The 18,666-nt window shown below is 41.4% G+C and overlaps 1 protein-coding gene across 3 annotated transcripts in view; it reads right to left on the bottom strand.

Moving 5' to 3' along the window:
* The window catches only part of LOC124721647 (cullin-1-like), a 248,952-nt gene that overhangs the window by 88,346 nt on the left and 141,940 nt on the right, over positions 1–18,666 (bottom strand). For all 3 annotated transcript variants that reach the window (XM_047246710.1, XM_047246712.1, XM_047246711.1), the window contains exon 10: positions 667–846. In XM_047246710.1, the coding sequence (XP_047102666.1) occupies positions 667–846 (180 nt within the window). The remainder of the gene's footprint in view (positions 1–666; positions 847–18,666) is intronic.

Genomic DNA, 18,666 nt, shown 5'->3' with positions numbered 1-18,666 from the left:
GGAAGAACCTAATCTAAAAAACCCCCATGTAGCAGCTTCATCCCATAACTTAAAGTATAACAATGATAAGGAGGGTGACATCAAACATGTGCACACAGAAAGGGGACAGAACACTGACAGTATTTTTTTAAATTTTCTGTGTGTGTGTCTATATTAGTTTTTGGAATGTATGTTGTGGTGACAGGCTGATCTGTAGTGTAGCTTGAGGTCAAAGTTAGGTTGAAAGGTGACAGTTTGGTTGTGAGGTGGCAAAGTAGCATTGAACACTTCAGTTAACTCAGGATAAGGATCATAACAATTTCAGTAAGGGGAATCCCATTTCCACAACATTTTTCAGCATAACATGTGAAGGTTATACTTGCAAACACTACAGTGTTTTGTCTCTTTGCTAACTTAGTGTTGCACAAAATGTATCTGTCAACAGTACAATGTAAAGCTGCTCTAAAATAAAGAATGAAATGAAAAAGGACATGCACATGCACATGCACACGTGCTCATGCATCCATCCATCCACCTACACACACACACACACACACACACACACACACACACACACACACACAGTGGGGGAGGGGAGGGAGGGAAAGAGGGAGGGAGGTGGAGGGTGGGAGAGAGAGAGAGAGAGAGAGAGAGAGAGAGAGAGAGAGAGAGAGAGATTTTTCATACCTGGAACATCCTTTGCATCTTTGAGGTGTACACATATCCACAAGCCTGCTTTAAGTTAGAAATCATTGACAGCTCTGCATCATAACTAGCAGACAAATTGTGGACCAGACGCTTTGCCAGCAGTCTGGTATAAAATTTTAGAAAAACATCTTTGTCTTCTATGTACTTGAAGACAATCATCTGCAGAAATTAGAATAAAAATAACACTCATTGATGCCTAGAAGACATATTAGTCACTAGGTACCATATAAAATAAAAAACAATACAACCAAAATATGTTTCCAAATGTTTTTCACTTCTACAATGCAATTTTTAACAAAGTACAAAAGGGTGTTAAAGACTAGTTTTTACTGTATGTTCACATGAAACAAAGAAGTCATCTGAATACTGAACATGTTTTTGAATCATTATTAGAAAATACAGTACTATGATTTATTTACCTATAAAATAAACAGTTGCTTTCAGGCCAATAGATACTAGTCCTTTCTGACAATGAGTTTGCTATCTGCATGTTCTGTGGATTATAATTGCAACTTCTTGTTACAATATGGAACTAGTCAGTTTTACAATTATAGTACAACTTCTCAGCAGAAATGTTGACCATCTCATTCAGAAATTCTACTATGAGGTAGAAGGAGTTGTCAAGCAGATATGAGTTCAGTGTCTATTTGAAATTAACTTTATTAAATTCTTTACAGCACTCAGAATGGGGCAAAGATTATTGCAACTGAATACCTCACTCCTTTCTCTTCCACACTAAGGCTGTGTAATGGGTAGATTACACCATTTTCCTTGTATTATATATTTACAACTGTTACTGCATATTTTCAAACTGTGTTTGACAGTTTAACACACGTTTTCTATGACTGTAAACTACTTTATGGCTGTTGTCATAGGAAACAGTTCATGGTGATGTTTTGCCCAGACCAGAACAAGTGAGAAGAAACAAAGGAAGTAACTAACGCCGGTATTCTTTATGAGCAAACGATTCTTGGTTTCAGCAAGTGAATGCTATGGCCTTAGGAAAATAGCTGATGTATTTTTGCACTATTGCAACAAATGAATGTGTTTATTCATTTAACACAACAAATGCTGACAAGCCTGATCCCTTGCACAGACTTTTCTCACCTGCTTACAACATCAGTGGTCATAAGTGTGTGTTGTTTCAGCCCATAGTCTGTCCTGGTTTGCTTTGTGATTATTTGGAGAGTTCCACTAGTCAGTGGCAAAACTATTCCTTGTGTATTCTGATTCTTAGTATCCTACAAAGTTTTTCACCATGTCTGTACCACCACAGAAAATTTGTTCTTCAGTTTCAGGCATTGCAGACTGAATGACTTCTGCTCAGTGTCTAACAGATGACTATGTTACTATCACAATAGGCAGCACCACAGCCAGTTGCTGCACTCAGATTTCACTCATTTAATAGTAACAAAGAGGACTGGTCTGAATACCTTGTGCAATTGTAATCCCATTTCACCACCTACAACATTACAGGTATGGTGCATATCGCTTTTTTTGTATCAACAGTCAGAGCTAATGTGTAATTTGTACATTTAAAACTGTGCTCCGATTCTTGTCCAGAGGATGTTAGTTATTGCAAACTCGTTCATATGCTTGATGATCATTTTAGTGCTCAGGTTCATGTTACTGCAGTGAGGTTTAATATTTTCTGTCTAAAGCAGCAACTTCAATAATATTTCAAACAGTGGATTGCTGAACTCAAGAGAGCTAACAAAGAAATTGCAGGCTTAATTTTCTTCTGGAATGAGCTATAGTGATGTTGTGTTATGTGATGCAGTGTTAGTGATACAATCATGGAAATTGTATCAGATCCATGCATTCATACTGGTACTCTAAAATCATCAGATACCGATCAGAAATCACTTTTGTCTATTATTGAGTCTCAAAGTATTGTGGACACAACTGATGTTGATTTTGAGGCTCTGTCTAAATCTCTTGTTAACAGTCCACAAGACACACAGTCTAAAGTTCATGCTAATGTTAAAGTGAGGAAAAATTGGGCTCAGATTAACAGTACACTTGAAGGTAAAAGCTTGCAGCCTCATGGTACATGAGGTGTACTACAGAATAGAGAGAGGAAATCTTGTCCTCAGTGCTTTTCAGATCATGACAGAAAGGCTTGCCCTTGTCATGACGCAAAGTGTTTCAAGTGTGGTAGACAAGGTCATATCCAAACTGTCTGTTTATAAGGCAGCCATGGCAAGTACGGGTCTGGCACAGCATCAGCAAAGCTTTCAGGAAGTGTATGCTGTGTCAGCAATGCCATTAGGGCTGACACAAATGATGGTTTTCATTTTTCCGCCATGCTGATATCTTCTGCTGTAGTACACAGATAGAAGAACAAACTATTTGTTCACTCAAGAGTGGCTCAAAATACAATTAAAATTTTAGTTAGATACAGGTGCATCTGTTTCCCTTATCAACAAATACACATATGAAAGGATCTATAGCCCATGGCTACAGAAGACTACTTCTATTTTGTCTGCATCTAACATACATGAAACATCAGTACTTAGCATGTGCAGTTTACCTGCAACTTTTCTGTGGTGTCAAAAAATTTTAATCCATTGCTTCAGCCTACATCATTATTGTAGTTAAAAATGTGTTTCATTTTATGCATTCATTTCTAGAAATAGCACACACATATTTGGTTTAGACATGTTGATTAATTTAATCTGTGCATACATGACAGTGTATTACAAAACAGTGTTTCAGTGCCTCATGCTAATGTTTCTGACTTGTGTAATAAATCCAGTGAACTGTCTGAACCAGGTTTAGGACAAGCTAAAGATTTTGTGGTGCACGTTACTGTAAAAGATACGGTGCAACCACAATTCATTCGTGCAAGGCCTGTGCCCCATGCAATGCATGAGCAAGTTGCTCCAGAACTGCAATGATGGAAAGGCAGTGGGGTGACACATCCCATTTCTGCGAATCAGTGGGCCTCCCCTTTGGACATTCTCAAGAAGTAATCAGGGTACTTATGTCTGTAAACCCACAAACCATCATGAATTTCTTTCCTTTCTCATGACCAGAGGAATTAGTGGACAGACTGGGATGGGGCAGATTTTTTTCCAAGGTTGATTTACTCAAGGCATGCTTACAGTTACTGCTGGACAAGTACTCAAAGTATTATTTTTATCATCAATGGTTACCTGGGATTGTTCCAGTTTCAAAGATTACCATTTGGAAGTGCTTCAGTTCCTGAGATTTTTCAACAGCTTCCGGGACAATTAAGAGTGAAAGTTCTTTCATTTACGAACTATTTGGATGACATTGTTGTTGTGGGTTATATGCTTGCTGCCGGCCGTTGTGGCCGTGCGGTTCTAGGCGCCTCAGTCTGGAACCGCGTGACCGCTACGGTCACAGGTTCGAATCCTGCCTCGGGCATGGATGTGTATGATGTCCTTAGGTTAGTTAGGTTTAAGTAGTTCTAAGTTCTAGGGGACTGATGACCACAGATGTTAAGTCCCATAGTGCTCAGAGCCATTTGAACCATTTTATATGCTTGCTGAACATCTGGCAAATTTAGACTGCTTGTTTCAAGTTATTTCTGCAAATGGCTTAAAGTGCAACAAGGAAAAGTATTCTTCTTTCCATGAAGAACTTGAATATTTAGGACATGTTATAAATGCACAGGTTGTCCATCCTGTTGATTCGGACTTGTCTACTATTAAACAATTGCCGATTCCCCTTAACATTAAGGAGCTCCAAGGTATCATGGGGAAGCTTACATATTACATAAAGTTTATTGTAAATGCTGGGCAAATTGCTGTTCCATGGAACCAGCTGCACTGGGTTGGTGTTCCCTTTGTGTGGTTCCAAGAGTGTCAGGATGTCTGTTGTGTTAGCTCTGGACGTATCTTCTAACAGGATTGGAAGGAAGGAAGATTGGGCTTAACGCCCCATCTACAACAAGGTCAGTAGAGATGGAGCACAAGCTCACATTGTGGCAAGGATATCAGCCATGCCGTTTCAAAGAAACCATCCTGGTTACAGGATTGGAGGTGTGCTCTCTCACAGATTTGGTTCATCTGATAAGTCTCATTGCTTTTGCCTCAAAAACTCTCAACAAATTGCAGTAAAATTACAATCAACATTATATTGATTGTAAACTTACACCATTTATTGATTGTCTACACTTTGACAATACATGGAGAATTAAAAAAAGGTTTGCATTAATTTTTGTCTTTAATTCCTTCTTTGGGTACTATCTCTGGTATTATTATTTTTAATTACCAGCACCATCACCACCACCTAGAATGATAGTTTCACATAACCAATGACAGGTGGGAAAAGAGGCAGTGTATTTCTACATAGGGGCAACAATGAGTTTTATAATCTTGGTTGTAAAATATTTGGTCATTTCTTGAAAATATGTCGCTATACCTGAGTTTGTGGTTAAAGTGGGACCTCATAGCACATCTGAAACTGATGCAAGTGAAATGAGAAGCAATGAAATTTATGATCCTGGTTGTCATAAATATTTTGCTTTTCTTCTGAATATGCAATATCTGAGGTTGATGTTATGGTGGGACCTGAGGGCACAAGTGTTCTTTTCTGAACACATGGTGGATTTTGCATCCATACTGACATGAGAATGTGACAATATTTTCCATAGTCTCATGCTTCCAAACAGATCATCTTCCTACTGTTTTCTTACTGTAAGCAAAGAACCAGCAGCTGACACATTCCCTTTCATTCCCACCATACCGTCACACTAAGTGTTGACAACATTGCTGCATGAAACATGTAAGTATGCCACTGGTCCCTATCTAGACTTTCAGCATCTCAATCAGAAATGTATACTACTGTCGAGCATTTGTCTGGTTTTGAAGTCCATTCAATTCCAACTACGGATGAAAAGGCAGTTAACTCAGAAAAAGATTTAATTTGCCACAGCTTCATCTGTACATAAGATGACACCTATATTAATCTATTATACAATGCAAAAACATTAACCTCAGCAGCAGTAGTTTAATCTGTGAATGTAAGAGGACCCTATATTTTTCAAATGACAAATTTGGGAAACATTTCGTCTTATAATTGAGTAAATACGGTATATCATTGGTGCTGAAGGAGCCAAAGGAAATGTCAATATGGGAAATTAATGAGTGGAGACATCAAATGTTCTAATTGTTACTTTCTCACAAAATCCGTTTAAGCGCTGTTATGCCTCTGTACCCTGATGTATGTCCCTAGACTTGTTCCAAGTGCCAAATCATGGAGAAAATGTTCCAAACATTAGTAAGTGGCATATGGTTTCTGTGCAAGCACTGCTTCCCTCCAGAGTTAAAAGTGTCATGCATAAAGCTCTCTCCCATTTAGATGATGCAAAGTTTGTGCAGTAAATTGAGCACATGTAAGCTTTTGTTGTTGTGGGGGACACCACACTGTAGAAGCATTGCTCATATAGGCAGAGAGATGGCCATGTTTGTATGAAGCTGTGGGCTATGCCAGCAGTACTGTGACTACAGGCATGGTCGCCCATGTCAGACAGGCATCAGCAGATACGAATGGGTGTGTGACACATGAAGATTTGTCATTAATGGAGACTTGTGGATGCCAGATGACTTCCCTGACTAATTAACCTTGCACCATATGGGTTTCTTGGGTGTCCCTTGAACATATCCCCAATTCTCATGGGACCAAATTGGAGAACACACAGCAAGAAAAAACAATAACTGAGGGACATGATGAATCCTCAAACATCCGAACGTCAGGACTGGAATTGATAGAAGCTGTTTCTGCAAGTGGATAGGATGACAGACTAGACCAAGATCTGGAATCACTCTGCACAAAATACAGTCTGATTTACTGACAGGTTGGAAACAGACAAAAGTACTTGGGCTGAGTATATGGAGTACAGCTTAGACTAAAGTGCACAATATCTCTAGGAAATCCAGCCATGGTATTCTAGGTGGAAATATCTGCTATCAGCACATGCATGGAGGAGAATCTGTGGAGGTGCTACAAAGATCATAGCATCCACATTTATTAAGACAGCCAAGCAGCTCTGAAATCTCTATCAGTCGCTGCAACAAGATCAAAGATAGTTGCAGAATAACACAAAGCCCTTGAGAGACTAGATGAAAGCAATAGAGTAAACCTGCTGTGGATTCCTGGTCACTCAAGAATCAGTGATAGTGAACAAGTTGATAGGCTAGCTAGGACAGAGATGACAATTCCACAAAACTGGATCAGAAGATAGCACATACGATATTGGACTATGATCAAAAAACGAGAACATGCTAATGATGCCAAAACCATATTTCAAAAGGAATTGTGTAATCCTGGGCTTGAACAGAAGAAACACTAAACTCATGGTAGGATTAATGACAGGCCATGGCAAGGACACAAGGACAGCAAATGAGTATAGAAAAAGAAGCCCCTCTGTGTAGGTTTTGTGGTGAGGGTGATGAAGCTGGGGCACACCTAATCTTCCAGTATGTAGTGTTGGAGATCAAAAGACAGAGAATATCTGGGTCATCAAGTCCTGCAGAAATTGTTACTCTGTGGGGGACACCACACTGTAAAGGTATTGTTCATATAGGCAGAGAGGCGACCAAAGATCTAGTAAAGGGCCTCCTACTACTCTTAAAGGGCACTGGTCACCTTAACTAGAAACTCGTGTAGTGAAACCACACAATGAACCCCAATTTGGAGCAGACAATAGTGGGCTTGGACCACTGTTGTGTTCATCTCCCTACTGAAATCAAATCACACTGAATTATATCAGACCAAATTAATCTTTTGTCTGTATCAATACAGCATCTTTGTAATGGACGGAAGCTTTTGCAGTTATAGAGAAACAAAGAAAGGTAAGCATGGGCTCTGTTTCACAAGATTTACACATGACTGGTGAGTCAGCTAAATCTATGTACCCATTACATCTCATTCCAGTCTATACAATTGACTTCTTTGATTTTAAGGATGCTCCTGAAACATTGTTGTCAATGCTGGCGTGTAAGATCTCGAAATGTTGTACAAATAAAGTTTCTCATACTCATCTGTCTCAAGTAGTAATTAAAAATTCTTACTCTAAAACAGAAGAAAGGAAAAATGCCAGTGTATTCAAAAGAGGAAAGACAATGGAAATTATAAATGTGATGCCATACTTCATCTGAAAGGTCAGCTATGTTTATTAGTTGAAAATTTTTTCTCTATGGCCCAGGGAGTAGCAAAGTAAACTTTATAGCATCTTATCCCAAGAATGGAGTTGTGTAAGAAACAAAACTGAATACTGAGAGATTTTTTCTTAAATTTACTTTGTTATTCTCTTGTACAAAATTTGCAAGACATGAAAAATGTTTTTTGTTGATAACAGCTCTATTAATTAAAACATTACTGTTGTATTTCAGGGCCTGTATTGTCACAAATTAAACTTAGTGCCTCAGTACTAATGACTCCTGAAACAAAAATTTTCTTATTGGCACTGATACCCACTCAGTTCCCTGATATGACACATAAAATGTTCTCGATAAATTAATTATTTTTAATTTGTATCACAATTTTTTGCAGTGAGGTGAGCAGCAGAATTTTGTGGTATCCTGGAGGGCAGGGTTTATTGAGTGGTGATAATTCATAAATAACCAGAAAGAGAATGCAACCACAGCAGTAAGTAACTTTGAGGATATTTCTTGCAAGGGAAGTGACACTTGGGGCAAAAATGAGGTTCAAGACAATAGCAAGAATAAGTATGTCCATTGCCTGACAAAACGTGTGAAGCACCCTGAAGATGAGGAGGAAAGGAAATAAAACTTAATGGGTTGAGAGGGTATATGCTGTTGTTTCAGAGATTAAAAAATCAAGTGAATTTTACAAAGAACATGGCAGTATGACCACACTTATCGATATGACACAGCACCCTCTCTGCCCTGGACACATGAACTGATTCAATTGGGAAGGGTGCCATAAAGCTGCTGTATCTTCTCCTGAGGCCAGCTGGCCCTCAAATGTTGTAACTGGTCCTTGATATCCCAGATACTGGCACTGGGATGAAGTTGATGTCCGAGCTGGTCCCACACATTCTACTGTGGATAGGTGTGGGGATCTTCTCAGCCACAGGAGTATCTCAACAATGCACAGAACGTTCATAGAGATGTGCCATCTGTGGATGAACATTCTCCTGTTGAAAAAGGCACCATTATATTGTCACATGAAAGATAACACAGATGGTGCAGAATGTCAATGGTGTATTGTTGTGCCATCAGAATTCCCTTAACCACTACCAGCAATGACCTGAAGTCACACCTGATGGCTCCTGACACAGAGACACCAAGAGTAATGCTTCTGTGCCTCTCCCAAACATTGGAAGAATGGGACCTCTCCCAGTCACTGTCCTACTTGTCAACAATGGTCATTCAGAGTAGTGCAGAAATGTGATTCATCACTGAACACAATGTGCTGTCATTCATCAGCAGTCCATGCTTCCCAATCACAGCCCCACTCCAAACATAGCCATTTGTGTTATGCTGTTAAAGGCAGCCTATGCATGGGACAGTGATTCCCAACCAATGGTGCGCAATGACACATAATGTTGCAGAAGAGATCATTACTTGTTCTGGCACTACAGATGCAGATATGAAGGAGCTACAACGTGCTTCGTGCACAGTACGGCAATCCTCTCTTGTGGGGGACAGATGTTGTCAACTGGTTTGTTGATTCATTGGGGGAGGGGACCAAACAGTGAGTCATTGGTCCCCTGATCTAAGGTGGCAGACGCCAAGGGAGGAATTACACAAACAGCAAACTCCTGTGAAGGGGAAAGGAAAACTGACAAACAAAGAGATAAAAGGAATGTCGAAGCAGCAGGAAGAATAAAGAACAAGAGGACGGAGAGTGGGGGAGGGGGAGGGGGGAGGGGGGAGGGGGGGGATAACAGGAAAGCAGGGGTGCCCCAGAGATGCTATGCATGTTGGGACACAAACACTGCCACTGACCCTTTGCAGTGCTCCACACCATTCAAAGATCATCACACAACAGGGACATGATCATCACACAACAGGGACAATGACAGAGGAAGAAGACACAAGAAAAGGGGAAACAAAATGGCACAAAAGACCAGACAAAACTTAGGGAAAAAGGGGGGAGAACCTGGCTGCCTCCATACCCAATGCCAATGCTAACTGAGGTACTTAAAGATGGAAGAACAAATCACTTTCACAAAGAAAACAGGGGATAGATGGAACCAAGCAAGGGTCATCTCCTAACATCCAGGACAAGAAAGGTGGGAAAGTGTGATTAATATGAAGGCCAAAAGGCATAGGCAGTCCAGCAAAATATGGATCACCATGAGGGGGTTCCACAACTACAAAGGAGGGGACGGCTCATTGTGGGGTAAAAAACCATGGGTCAACCTAATATGGCTGATACAAAGGCATCAGAGGATGGCAGATTCCTGCTGGCAGAGGTGAAGGAGAGAACACCATGTGGCGGAAGTCTCCTTGATTGTATGAGTTGCAAGAGTTGGTTCATGATTGAGCAAAAAGGGATTTGACATAAATCCACAAATCTGTCCCCAGAGGGGTCATGGAGCATAGGGGTGGCAGCGGTAGGTCCCCCCCCCCCCCCCCCCCCCCCACATTCCAGCCAGATGATCAGTAAGTTCATTACCCACATGGTTATGAACCCAAAGGAAATCAACTGCACAAGTTGCAGCGCCAAGATTGGCAGAACGCCGTGGATGGCAAAGACCAAACGGTGGCAGTAAATACATTAAGCGATAACCTGAAGGTCACTCATTGAGTCTGTACATAACAAAACTTAAGTGAGGGAGGACCATATAATAAAGCAGAGGACCCGACAGATCAGTTCCACAGCGAACACCCAATACATGGCAGGCAAGAGATGGTGTTCCATGCCAACAGAACACACAAAGGTGCATCCCACATGATTGGTAGATTTAGAGCGATCAGAGTAACAAACAATAGCATCCTGAAACTACTGTAATAGTGGGAAGAACGAACAATGGAACACCACTGGAGCTATGGAGGCTTTCAGAGCCTGGAAGAGATCTAACTGAATCCAGAGCCTAGGAATTAACCAGAGGGGGGGGGGGGGGGGCGGTTGGAGAGAATGTGGGGAAGAGGGCAAGGAGGGGAGATGGAAATCACAGTGGAAAGAAGTGGAATCCAACTGGTAAACTCACCTGAGGGTGAGAAGGGGATCAGTGACAGACTGAAACTGTGAAAAAAATAGAATAGGAAGGGTGAGGAGAGAAGATCAGATGGTCATGGCATAGCAAACCAGAGCTGTATGCAATTTTGTCATATGATGACATGATGGAGACTGTGGCTGTTGTTTGAAGACAAATGTTGATGGTGTTAGGACAGCAACCAGCCACAAATTTACTTTGAGTTCCTTTATTCAAAGCAAACCATTACCGGTTTCGAATCGTTGTGATTCATCCTCAGACGGTTTACACACTTTCTTTATGTTATTTGGTGTGTTTTTATAGATTAATTGTCCTAAAATATAAATAAAACATAACTTATAAACACGCCACACACAGATGGTTGCATTACAGATTTTCGTTGCATGTGACTTACGTGAAACGTCGGTTTCGAGTGTCTGTTTTCATAACATTTGCCCAACCGATGTAAATGCATTCCCACTGCATCCTCGTTGTTGCACATGTAAAGAGTTCTCACTGTACACTTTAGATTTGTCGCTGAGATCACTTCAACCAAGCACCATATGTTTTGATACATACAAAGAGCTTACAAACATACAAGTATCACAGATGCTATGATATATCGTAACATTTGACGATGATGTCCTATGTTTGGAAAGGATCATATATTCATTTACAAAACTGTAATGCCTTTTACATTAGTACAGAGACATTGAATTTTTTAGTTGATATTGCTAAATTAATTATAAAGTTTTTTATATATATAATTATAACTGTATAGGTAAAATAGTATATTATTTTATTACATTTGGCATCATGAGAATTATAGTAACATATAAATTTGCTACTTGATCTGCAGATAGGTGTATTAATATTATTTGCTTTGTAGGCTGGAAAGTAATTTTTGGAAATTTTTCAGGAAAGAGGTGTTAGCTAACTCTGTTTGTTCGTTAAGGATATAGTCTGGGGTGCTGTTTTTGTGTGTGTGTATTTCTAATTCTTCTAATATATTCATAGTGGCTCCTTTTTCTGCTAGATGCAAAATTTTTAAGTTGTCCTCAATGTTTCCCACTGAATGGTTTTCTTCAGCAATATGGGCTGCAAATGCTGATTTGTTCAAGTTGCAGCCCATATTGCACAAAAACAGCACCCCAGACTATATCCTTAACGAACAGCATTAGCAAACACCTCTTTCCTGAAAAATTTCCAAAAATTACTTTCCAGCAGTGGGAATGCATTTACATCGGTTGGACGAATGTTATGAAAACAAACACTCGAAACCGACGTTTCACGTAAGTCACATGCAACGAAAATCTGTAACGCAACCATCTGTGTGCGGTGTGTTTATAATTATGTTTTATTTATATTTTAGGACAATTAATCTATAAAAACACACCAAATGTCATAAAGAAAACATGTAAACTGTCTGAGGATGAATCACAATGATTTGAAACCAGTAGCGGTTTCCTTTGAATAAAGGAACTCAAAGTAAATTTGTGGCTGGTTGCTGTCCTAACACCATCAACCAGAGCTGTGATCACCAAACAAAGAGGAGGGATCCCAGCTTCAACCAGGACACTATTGACAGGGCTAATGCGAAAGACACGAGTGGCTAAATGGATACCACGGTGGTTGACTGGGTGCAAGAGGAGCGGTGTGGAAGGGGCAGCTGATCCATAAATATGACAACCATAGTCAAGATGGGGCAGAAGTAATGGCTGATAAAGGCAGAGAAGAGCTGAACGATCTGCACCCCAACAGGTGTGGGCAAGGATGCAAAGGACACTGAGTTTATGAAAACAACCAACCTTCAGATGGTTGATATGGGGCAACCAAGTAAGCTTGTTGTCAAAAAGAAGACCCAAGAAATGGAAGTGAGGAACCACGGTCAGCTGTTGAGTGTTGAGGTAGAGCTCCAGATCAGGATGGACTGTAGTAATGCAACAGAAATGCACCACTCTCAAATTACAGGGAGATAACAGAAAAATGTGCAAGAGTGTCCGTGCAGAAGTGTGTTGGATGCACCCTGGAGTTGTTGCTCTGCAGAGGCCACTGAGAGGGAGCTAATCCAAATACAAAACTCATCCACATACAGAGCATGGGTCAACAATGGTCCAACAGAGGCCACAAGTCTATTAATAGTGATGAGGAAAAGAGGGACACTTAATACGGAGCCCTGGGGAATGCCATTCTCCTAGATCTGCAGAGAGCTGAGAATGGTCTTAACCTGAACTCTGAACAACCAGTGGAACAGAAACTGGTGAATAAAAATTGGGAGTGGGCCCCAAAGACCTCACTCTTGGAGTGTAAGTGGGGTGTGATGGCACAAAGCTGTGTCGTAGGCCTTATGAAGATTGAAGAACACTGTGACAAGATGGTGATGCTGAGGAAAGGCCTGCCGAACTGTGGTTTCCAATTGAGGCAGATGATCAATTGGACTCTGCCCCTTCCAAAAGCTGCACTTGTAACAAGATAAAAGGTCTCAAGATTCAAGGACCCAACTGAGGCAGTGTCCCATCATCTGTTCACATAAATTTCAGGAGACATGGGTCAGACTGATTGGAATGATTGACTACTAACTATCAAGGGATGGTAGATTCTTGCCAGGCTTAATAACAGGAACCATGATACTGCCTCTCCATTGAGAGGAGAAAATGCCTTGAAGCCAAATATTGTCAAACACCTGGAGGAGATATTGCCATTGAGAAGGACTGAGCTGTTGAAGGAATTGGCTACAGATGGAATCAGAGCCAGGTGCTGAAACATGGGAAGATATAAGGGGTCACAAGAAGTTGCCAATCGGTAAAAGGTTCACTGTAAGATTCCACATAATGAAGACTAAAACATAATTGGGACACTTCAGCCCACTGTTTCTGGCGGAGGATGGTGGCTGGATAGGAGGCTGATGCTGATGCCATTGCAAAATGGGTCATGAGGTGTTCCGTGAGGACTGATGGATCTATTGTAATGGGACGCGAAATTGAAGTGTCACCCATCCACAAGGATCAGCTAGGTTTGTAGGTAAATGTAAGTTTAATTTAGTGTTTTGTTTATGTATTTGTGATATTTTGTTATGTTTGTAAAATATTTAAAGTTCTGTATTTTTGTTTTGTATGTCTCATATTTGGAGAGAGCAGCACAACTTGCTGAAACAGCATCTTCACTGCCGGAACCAGAAAGAAAATTGCTGGCCACTAGATGTCGCGGGTCAACGGCCAAAGAGCAGCAGAAGATCCTGTGACCGGGTTGTTGCGTCGAACCTCTAACATTCAAATAAATAAAAATTTGTAATTTTCCATTGTAATGATGTCACAGAATGTATAGTTCATGTTGTATTTTGTTCAGTTCTGTTCTGTCGAATCTGATGTTCACATCTGTATGTAGCATATACGAAGACAATAAAACAGTGTATGCTCTAAAGCTTAAATACGTGTTCGAGAATTATTTATGAAGAGTTATATTGAGGAAGAATTATTACTGAATTTTTCCAAGATATTAATTTTCAGAAGAGTTTGATTTCGATTTTGAATCTTAAAGGTTTTACAGTCTGATTTTAATATGGGAAAAATAAGATAACTTGCAAGAATATAATTTCCAAGAAGAAACAAACGACATCTAAATTTCAAAATTTTGCGCAAACCATTTGAACTGAGTGATGTAATTTTGTACAAACGACTCAACTGAAGGTGTCTTAATTACAGTTTCATTCAAGAAACTTTCCTAGAGAACTTTAAAAGAATTTAAATAATTTTTTTTAAGTGTTTTGTAAACGACATAGGTGACGAAGTCTGCACATGGTCATATTTCAAACAAAAATCATTGAGTCATATGCGTCCTAACACTACACTATACAAAAGCCACCTGGAAGGGCAAGGCCGAGAACAGAAGACTGCCACTGGCAACCTTGCAGAGTGCAGAGTGTAGCCCACACCTGTGACAAGGAGACAGAAAGAACTAGGGAGGAGACAAAACATTCCAAACACATCTGCTTGCACTGTATGATTAAGTAACAGGCTTTGGCACATAGGTGTTTGAAGGTAATAAGAACAGCAGAGGATGGGTACTGCTTAAGGTGTTGCAAAAAGTGACAGCGATCATGGATGGTAGTGGCAACGGCTGTGCTTCACCACGGAATTGGCTGGTGGTGAACGGGGCCCATCAAATGGCCAGTGGTGAAAATTATCTTATCAGACAGATCACAAATGACTTCATCAATACAATCTGACAAAGAAGGTGTAAACACTATGGAAAGACCAGCATAGTAATTTGGCTTTCGGGAGGTGAGAAGGGAATGAGAGGATCAAGGGGAAGTGCTCACTACTGCAGAAGTCATAGTGGGGAAATTGGTGTAAGTAACGAAGAAAGGGAGGAGCAATGATCGAAAGATCAATGGCAGAGAAAGTGCCATACATAGCACTAAAATGAGAACAGGAACCTTCATTAAGAAGGCATAAGTCATGGTCCACAAGAAATTGGTCAATGAGGAGCTCCTAACTAGATGAAAAAGCACTGCCACACAAAGGGTGATGGGCATGAAGATCCCCAAGGATGAGGAAGGAACTGGGGTGCAGGGGAGTTGCTGATGCAGGGCAGTTTGGGCAGCAGGTGTATATGGCCTGTCAGGAGGGAGATTGAGATTGCAAACCATGACCACAGGGCCCAAGTGGGCGCAGGTGACAATTGCTTCCAATGTGATATGACAGGGGATCCATGCACTAATAATGTTCTTACAGACCAATGTACAAACACCACCGAAATCCCTCAATGGGCCAACCCAGTTCTGACAGAACACATGGAACCCACGAAGGATTAGTGAGTGAGCATCAGTAAAATGAGATTCCTGGAGAATGACACAAGTTGACGAGTAAAAGGAAATTGGGGACTGCAACTCTGGTAAGTGATGGTAGTGTCTACTACAGTTCCATTGAATAAGCATGGAATGGGGATCCAAATGGGAGATGAATGAGCTGGAGCCAATCACGCCGCCAAGTCACCATCCACCACCAATGTGGCTGGGGTGATATCCATAAATGAGAGCTCAGGTTCAGGTTTCAAGGGGGGCTGTCATCTTCTTCTCTTTCATAGGTCAATGAGGGCAGGGCACACAGAGAGAGAGAGAGAGAGAGAGAGAGAGAGAGAGAGAGAGAGAGAGAGAGCAAAGCTTCTGCAAGATCCAGAACTGAGAGAGAGTGTGTGGCTTTTGGGCACACAGACTGTGGGTTTCATGGTTGAATTATGTCTCTTACCGGGGATACATTGGGAGGAGGGCCCACGAGGAAGCCCCATCACCAGAGGATGTCAAAGTAGAGGGACACTTCTCTGGCTGGAGAGGGGTAGTGGCACCTGGAGGGGAGAATATCAGAACTGCTGGGGAGAGGGAGAGAAGAGGGGAGCAGGACTGGGTTAAGGAGGAGGGAGGAAGGAGGAAAGGGAAAGATGTAAAAGAGGCAAAGTTAAATGTGTCCAACACAGGAGTGAAGACGATCATATTTATGATGAGCCAGTGTAGGATAAACAATCAAGGGACTCATACTCCTGTATCTTCTTTTCCTTCATAAAAACCAGAAAATCTGGTGAGCATGGAAAGTGGCACTCACAACGATAGATACATACAAGTGGCAGAACACAGGGGCTCCCCTCATAGAGTGGGTTTTCACATTCCCCACAGGAAGACGTGTGCCCAAAATACAAACATTGAAAACACCTCATGGATGGTGATACATATGGCTTCATACAACCTTGGCCTTCTTCAGAATGGTATCTCCATCAAATGCCACAAGAAAGGTGCCAGTATTGATGCAATTGTCCTTATGGCCTTTCTGAACACGTTGAACAAAATGAATGTCCGTTGTTTCAGATTGCCCTCAAGTTTCTCATCAGTTTGAAGGATGACGTCCCTATGAAAAATGACTCCCTGAACAATATTCAAAGACTGGTGAGGAAAAATGGACAGCACAAAGTGCTGCAGATTGGACAGCAGAAGAAATTTTGATCAACAGTGAACTGGATTGCATCTTACTAAAAGACTCCACTTCACCCAACTTGCCTTCAATATTTTCAGCAAAACATAATGGTTTGGTGGCAGTGAAAGTGTTGCCATCAGTCCTAGTGCAGACCAGGTAGCATTGAATGTGTTTCACCCCAAGCCAGTGAGCCTGGCCCTCCACCCAGAATGTAGCCAGGGAAGGGAAGACTGCAGAGCCATAAGCAGCAGCATTAAATCATTCATTACAAACCAAAGACACAACTGTAGAAGAACGGCCAATTTTTTTAAGCTTAATGTGTTTTATGTGCAAAGCATCCTCCCTGATACCATCCACTCCAATCATGGGCTCTCCCCACAGGTGACATCCAGCCACCTGGCATGGCAGCTGTTGCCAGGAATTGCAATGCTCCAGAATGACGAGCAGCCACTTCTAGGCATGAACAGGTACCAGAAGTGCGATCTCTGTGTTGTTAGGAGGCTCAGCCAGATGGTACACAATAGCCCGAACTAGTGGGGCAGGGGCAGGTGCTATGGTGGGGAAGGAAGAGGGAAATGGGAAGGCAGAAGAATCCATGCTATAGATGCTAGGGAGGTAGTTCTTCCCCAAATAGCTCACACTACAGAGAGGATATGTAGAAATGGAGGTCAAACCCCAAATAGAGACCAAAAAGATCAAAAAGGAAAGATGAAAAAGAAAAAGCAAGGGTATAAAAACTGGAAGGAATATAAGAAACAAGTTGGATACCCATGTCAACATAAGTAAGAACACAGAGAGTGGAGAAGGAGGGGGGCAGAGGGGAAGGAGCAAGGACAGGGATGGAGGGCCACAGGGAAGGAAATACAGCCTGGGAAGGAAGAATGAGCTGCTATAGTTCAGGGACCCATGCACACCACACATGAACTCATGAAAGAGACGTGAGCCCCCTAGGGGGTGTTGTTGATTGGTGATTTGATGACAAGTTTGCCTACTCTTATCTTTCCACCCAATCAAACACTAGACCACTGCCATATCTGAATGCCATACAAAACTGGATATTGCATAATTGGACCAGCAGACCAAATGGACACACACAATGTGATCCCTTTCAAACTCTGTCAGGTGCTGACACACTGTCCCATAGGGTTATGCAACATCTCTGTGTCCTTCACAGTGATCTCTCAAAATTTGATGTTCACACCCTATGATTTCTGCTAACAATGCTAAACATGAACACCAGTAATGTACTCAGGTGTCCATTCTCCCTGTCGCAGAGAATTGCACTACAATCATTTACATATGCACCAATACTATGTATGTGTACAAAGTTGCACTGACATCTGATGATGTCTTATGTCTTCTGGGCACTCACTTTTTTAGTTAGGCAGAGACAGAGAGAGAGTGAGAGAGAGAGAGAGATAGAGTATATGTGTGTGTGTGTGTGTGTGTGGGGGGGGGGGGGGGGGGGGTTGCACACACATGCACCTGTGTGCATGCTTGTTATAAGCTGCTGGAAGACAATTATTTACTTCCCATCACATCTCTGATTTTCTGCCTAGTAGCAAAAGCAAACCAGACAACTGTTATTACAGTCACATAAATGAGAAAAACTACCTGCTGATAGTGTGTACCTGACACAGTCTCATGAGTACTATGTTGATTCATGTAACTGGGATGTTCCCAGATATAGTAATTGCCTGTCAGCAATGTAGCTCAGTGCAAGATTGGCAAGACATACCATTTCAGTGCATTTGATCGTTGCAAGATTTTACTGGTACTGAGCTTTTCACATTTTGAAGCATCAATAATGTTAAGTGTGTATGCCAGTTCTGGGAAAATGACAGTGACCACAGCACCAGATGTGCCGTTGTGTAACAG

Source organism: Schistocerca piceifrons, chromosome X (genome assembly GCF_021461385.2).
Source record: "Schistocerca piceifrons isolate TAMUIC-IGC-003096 chromosome X, iqSchPice1.1, whole genome shotgun sequence".
In the NCBI taxonomy this organism is placed as follows: domain Eukaryota; kingdom Metazoa; phylum Arthropoda; class Insecta; order Orthoptera; family Acrididae; genus Schistocerca; species Schistocerca piceifrons.
Note: the sequence above shows the minus strand (reverse complement) of the source record. Positions and strands in the feature narration are given on the sequence as shown.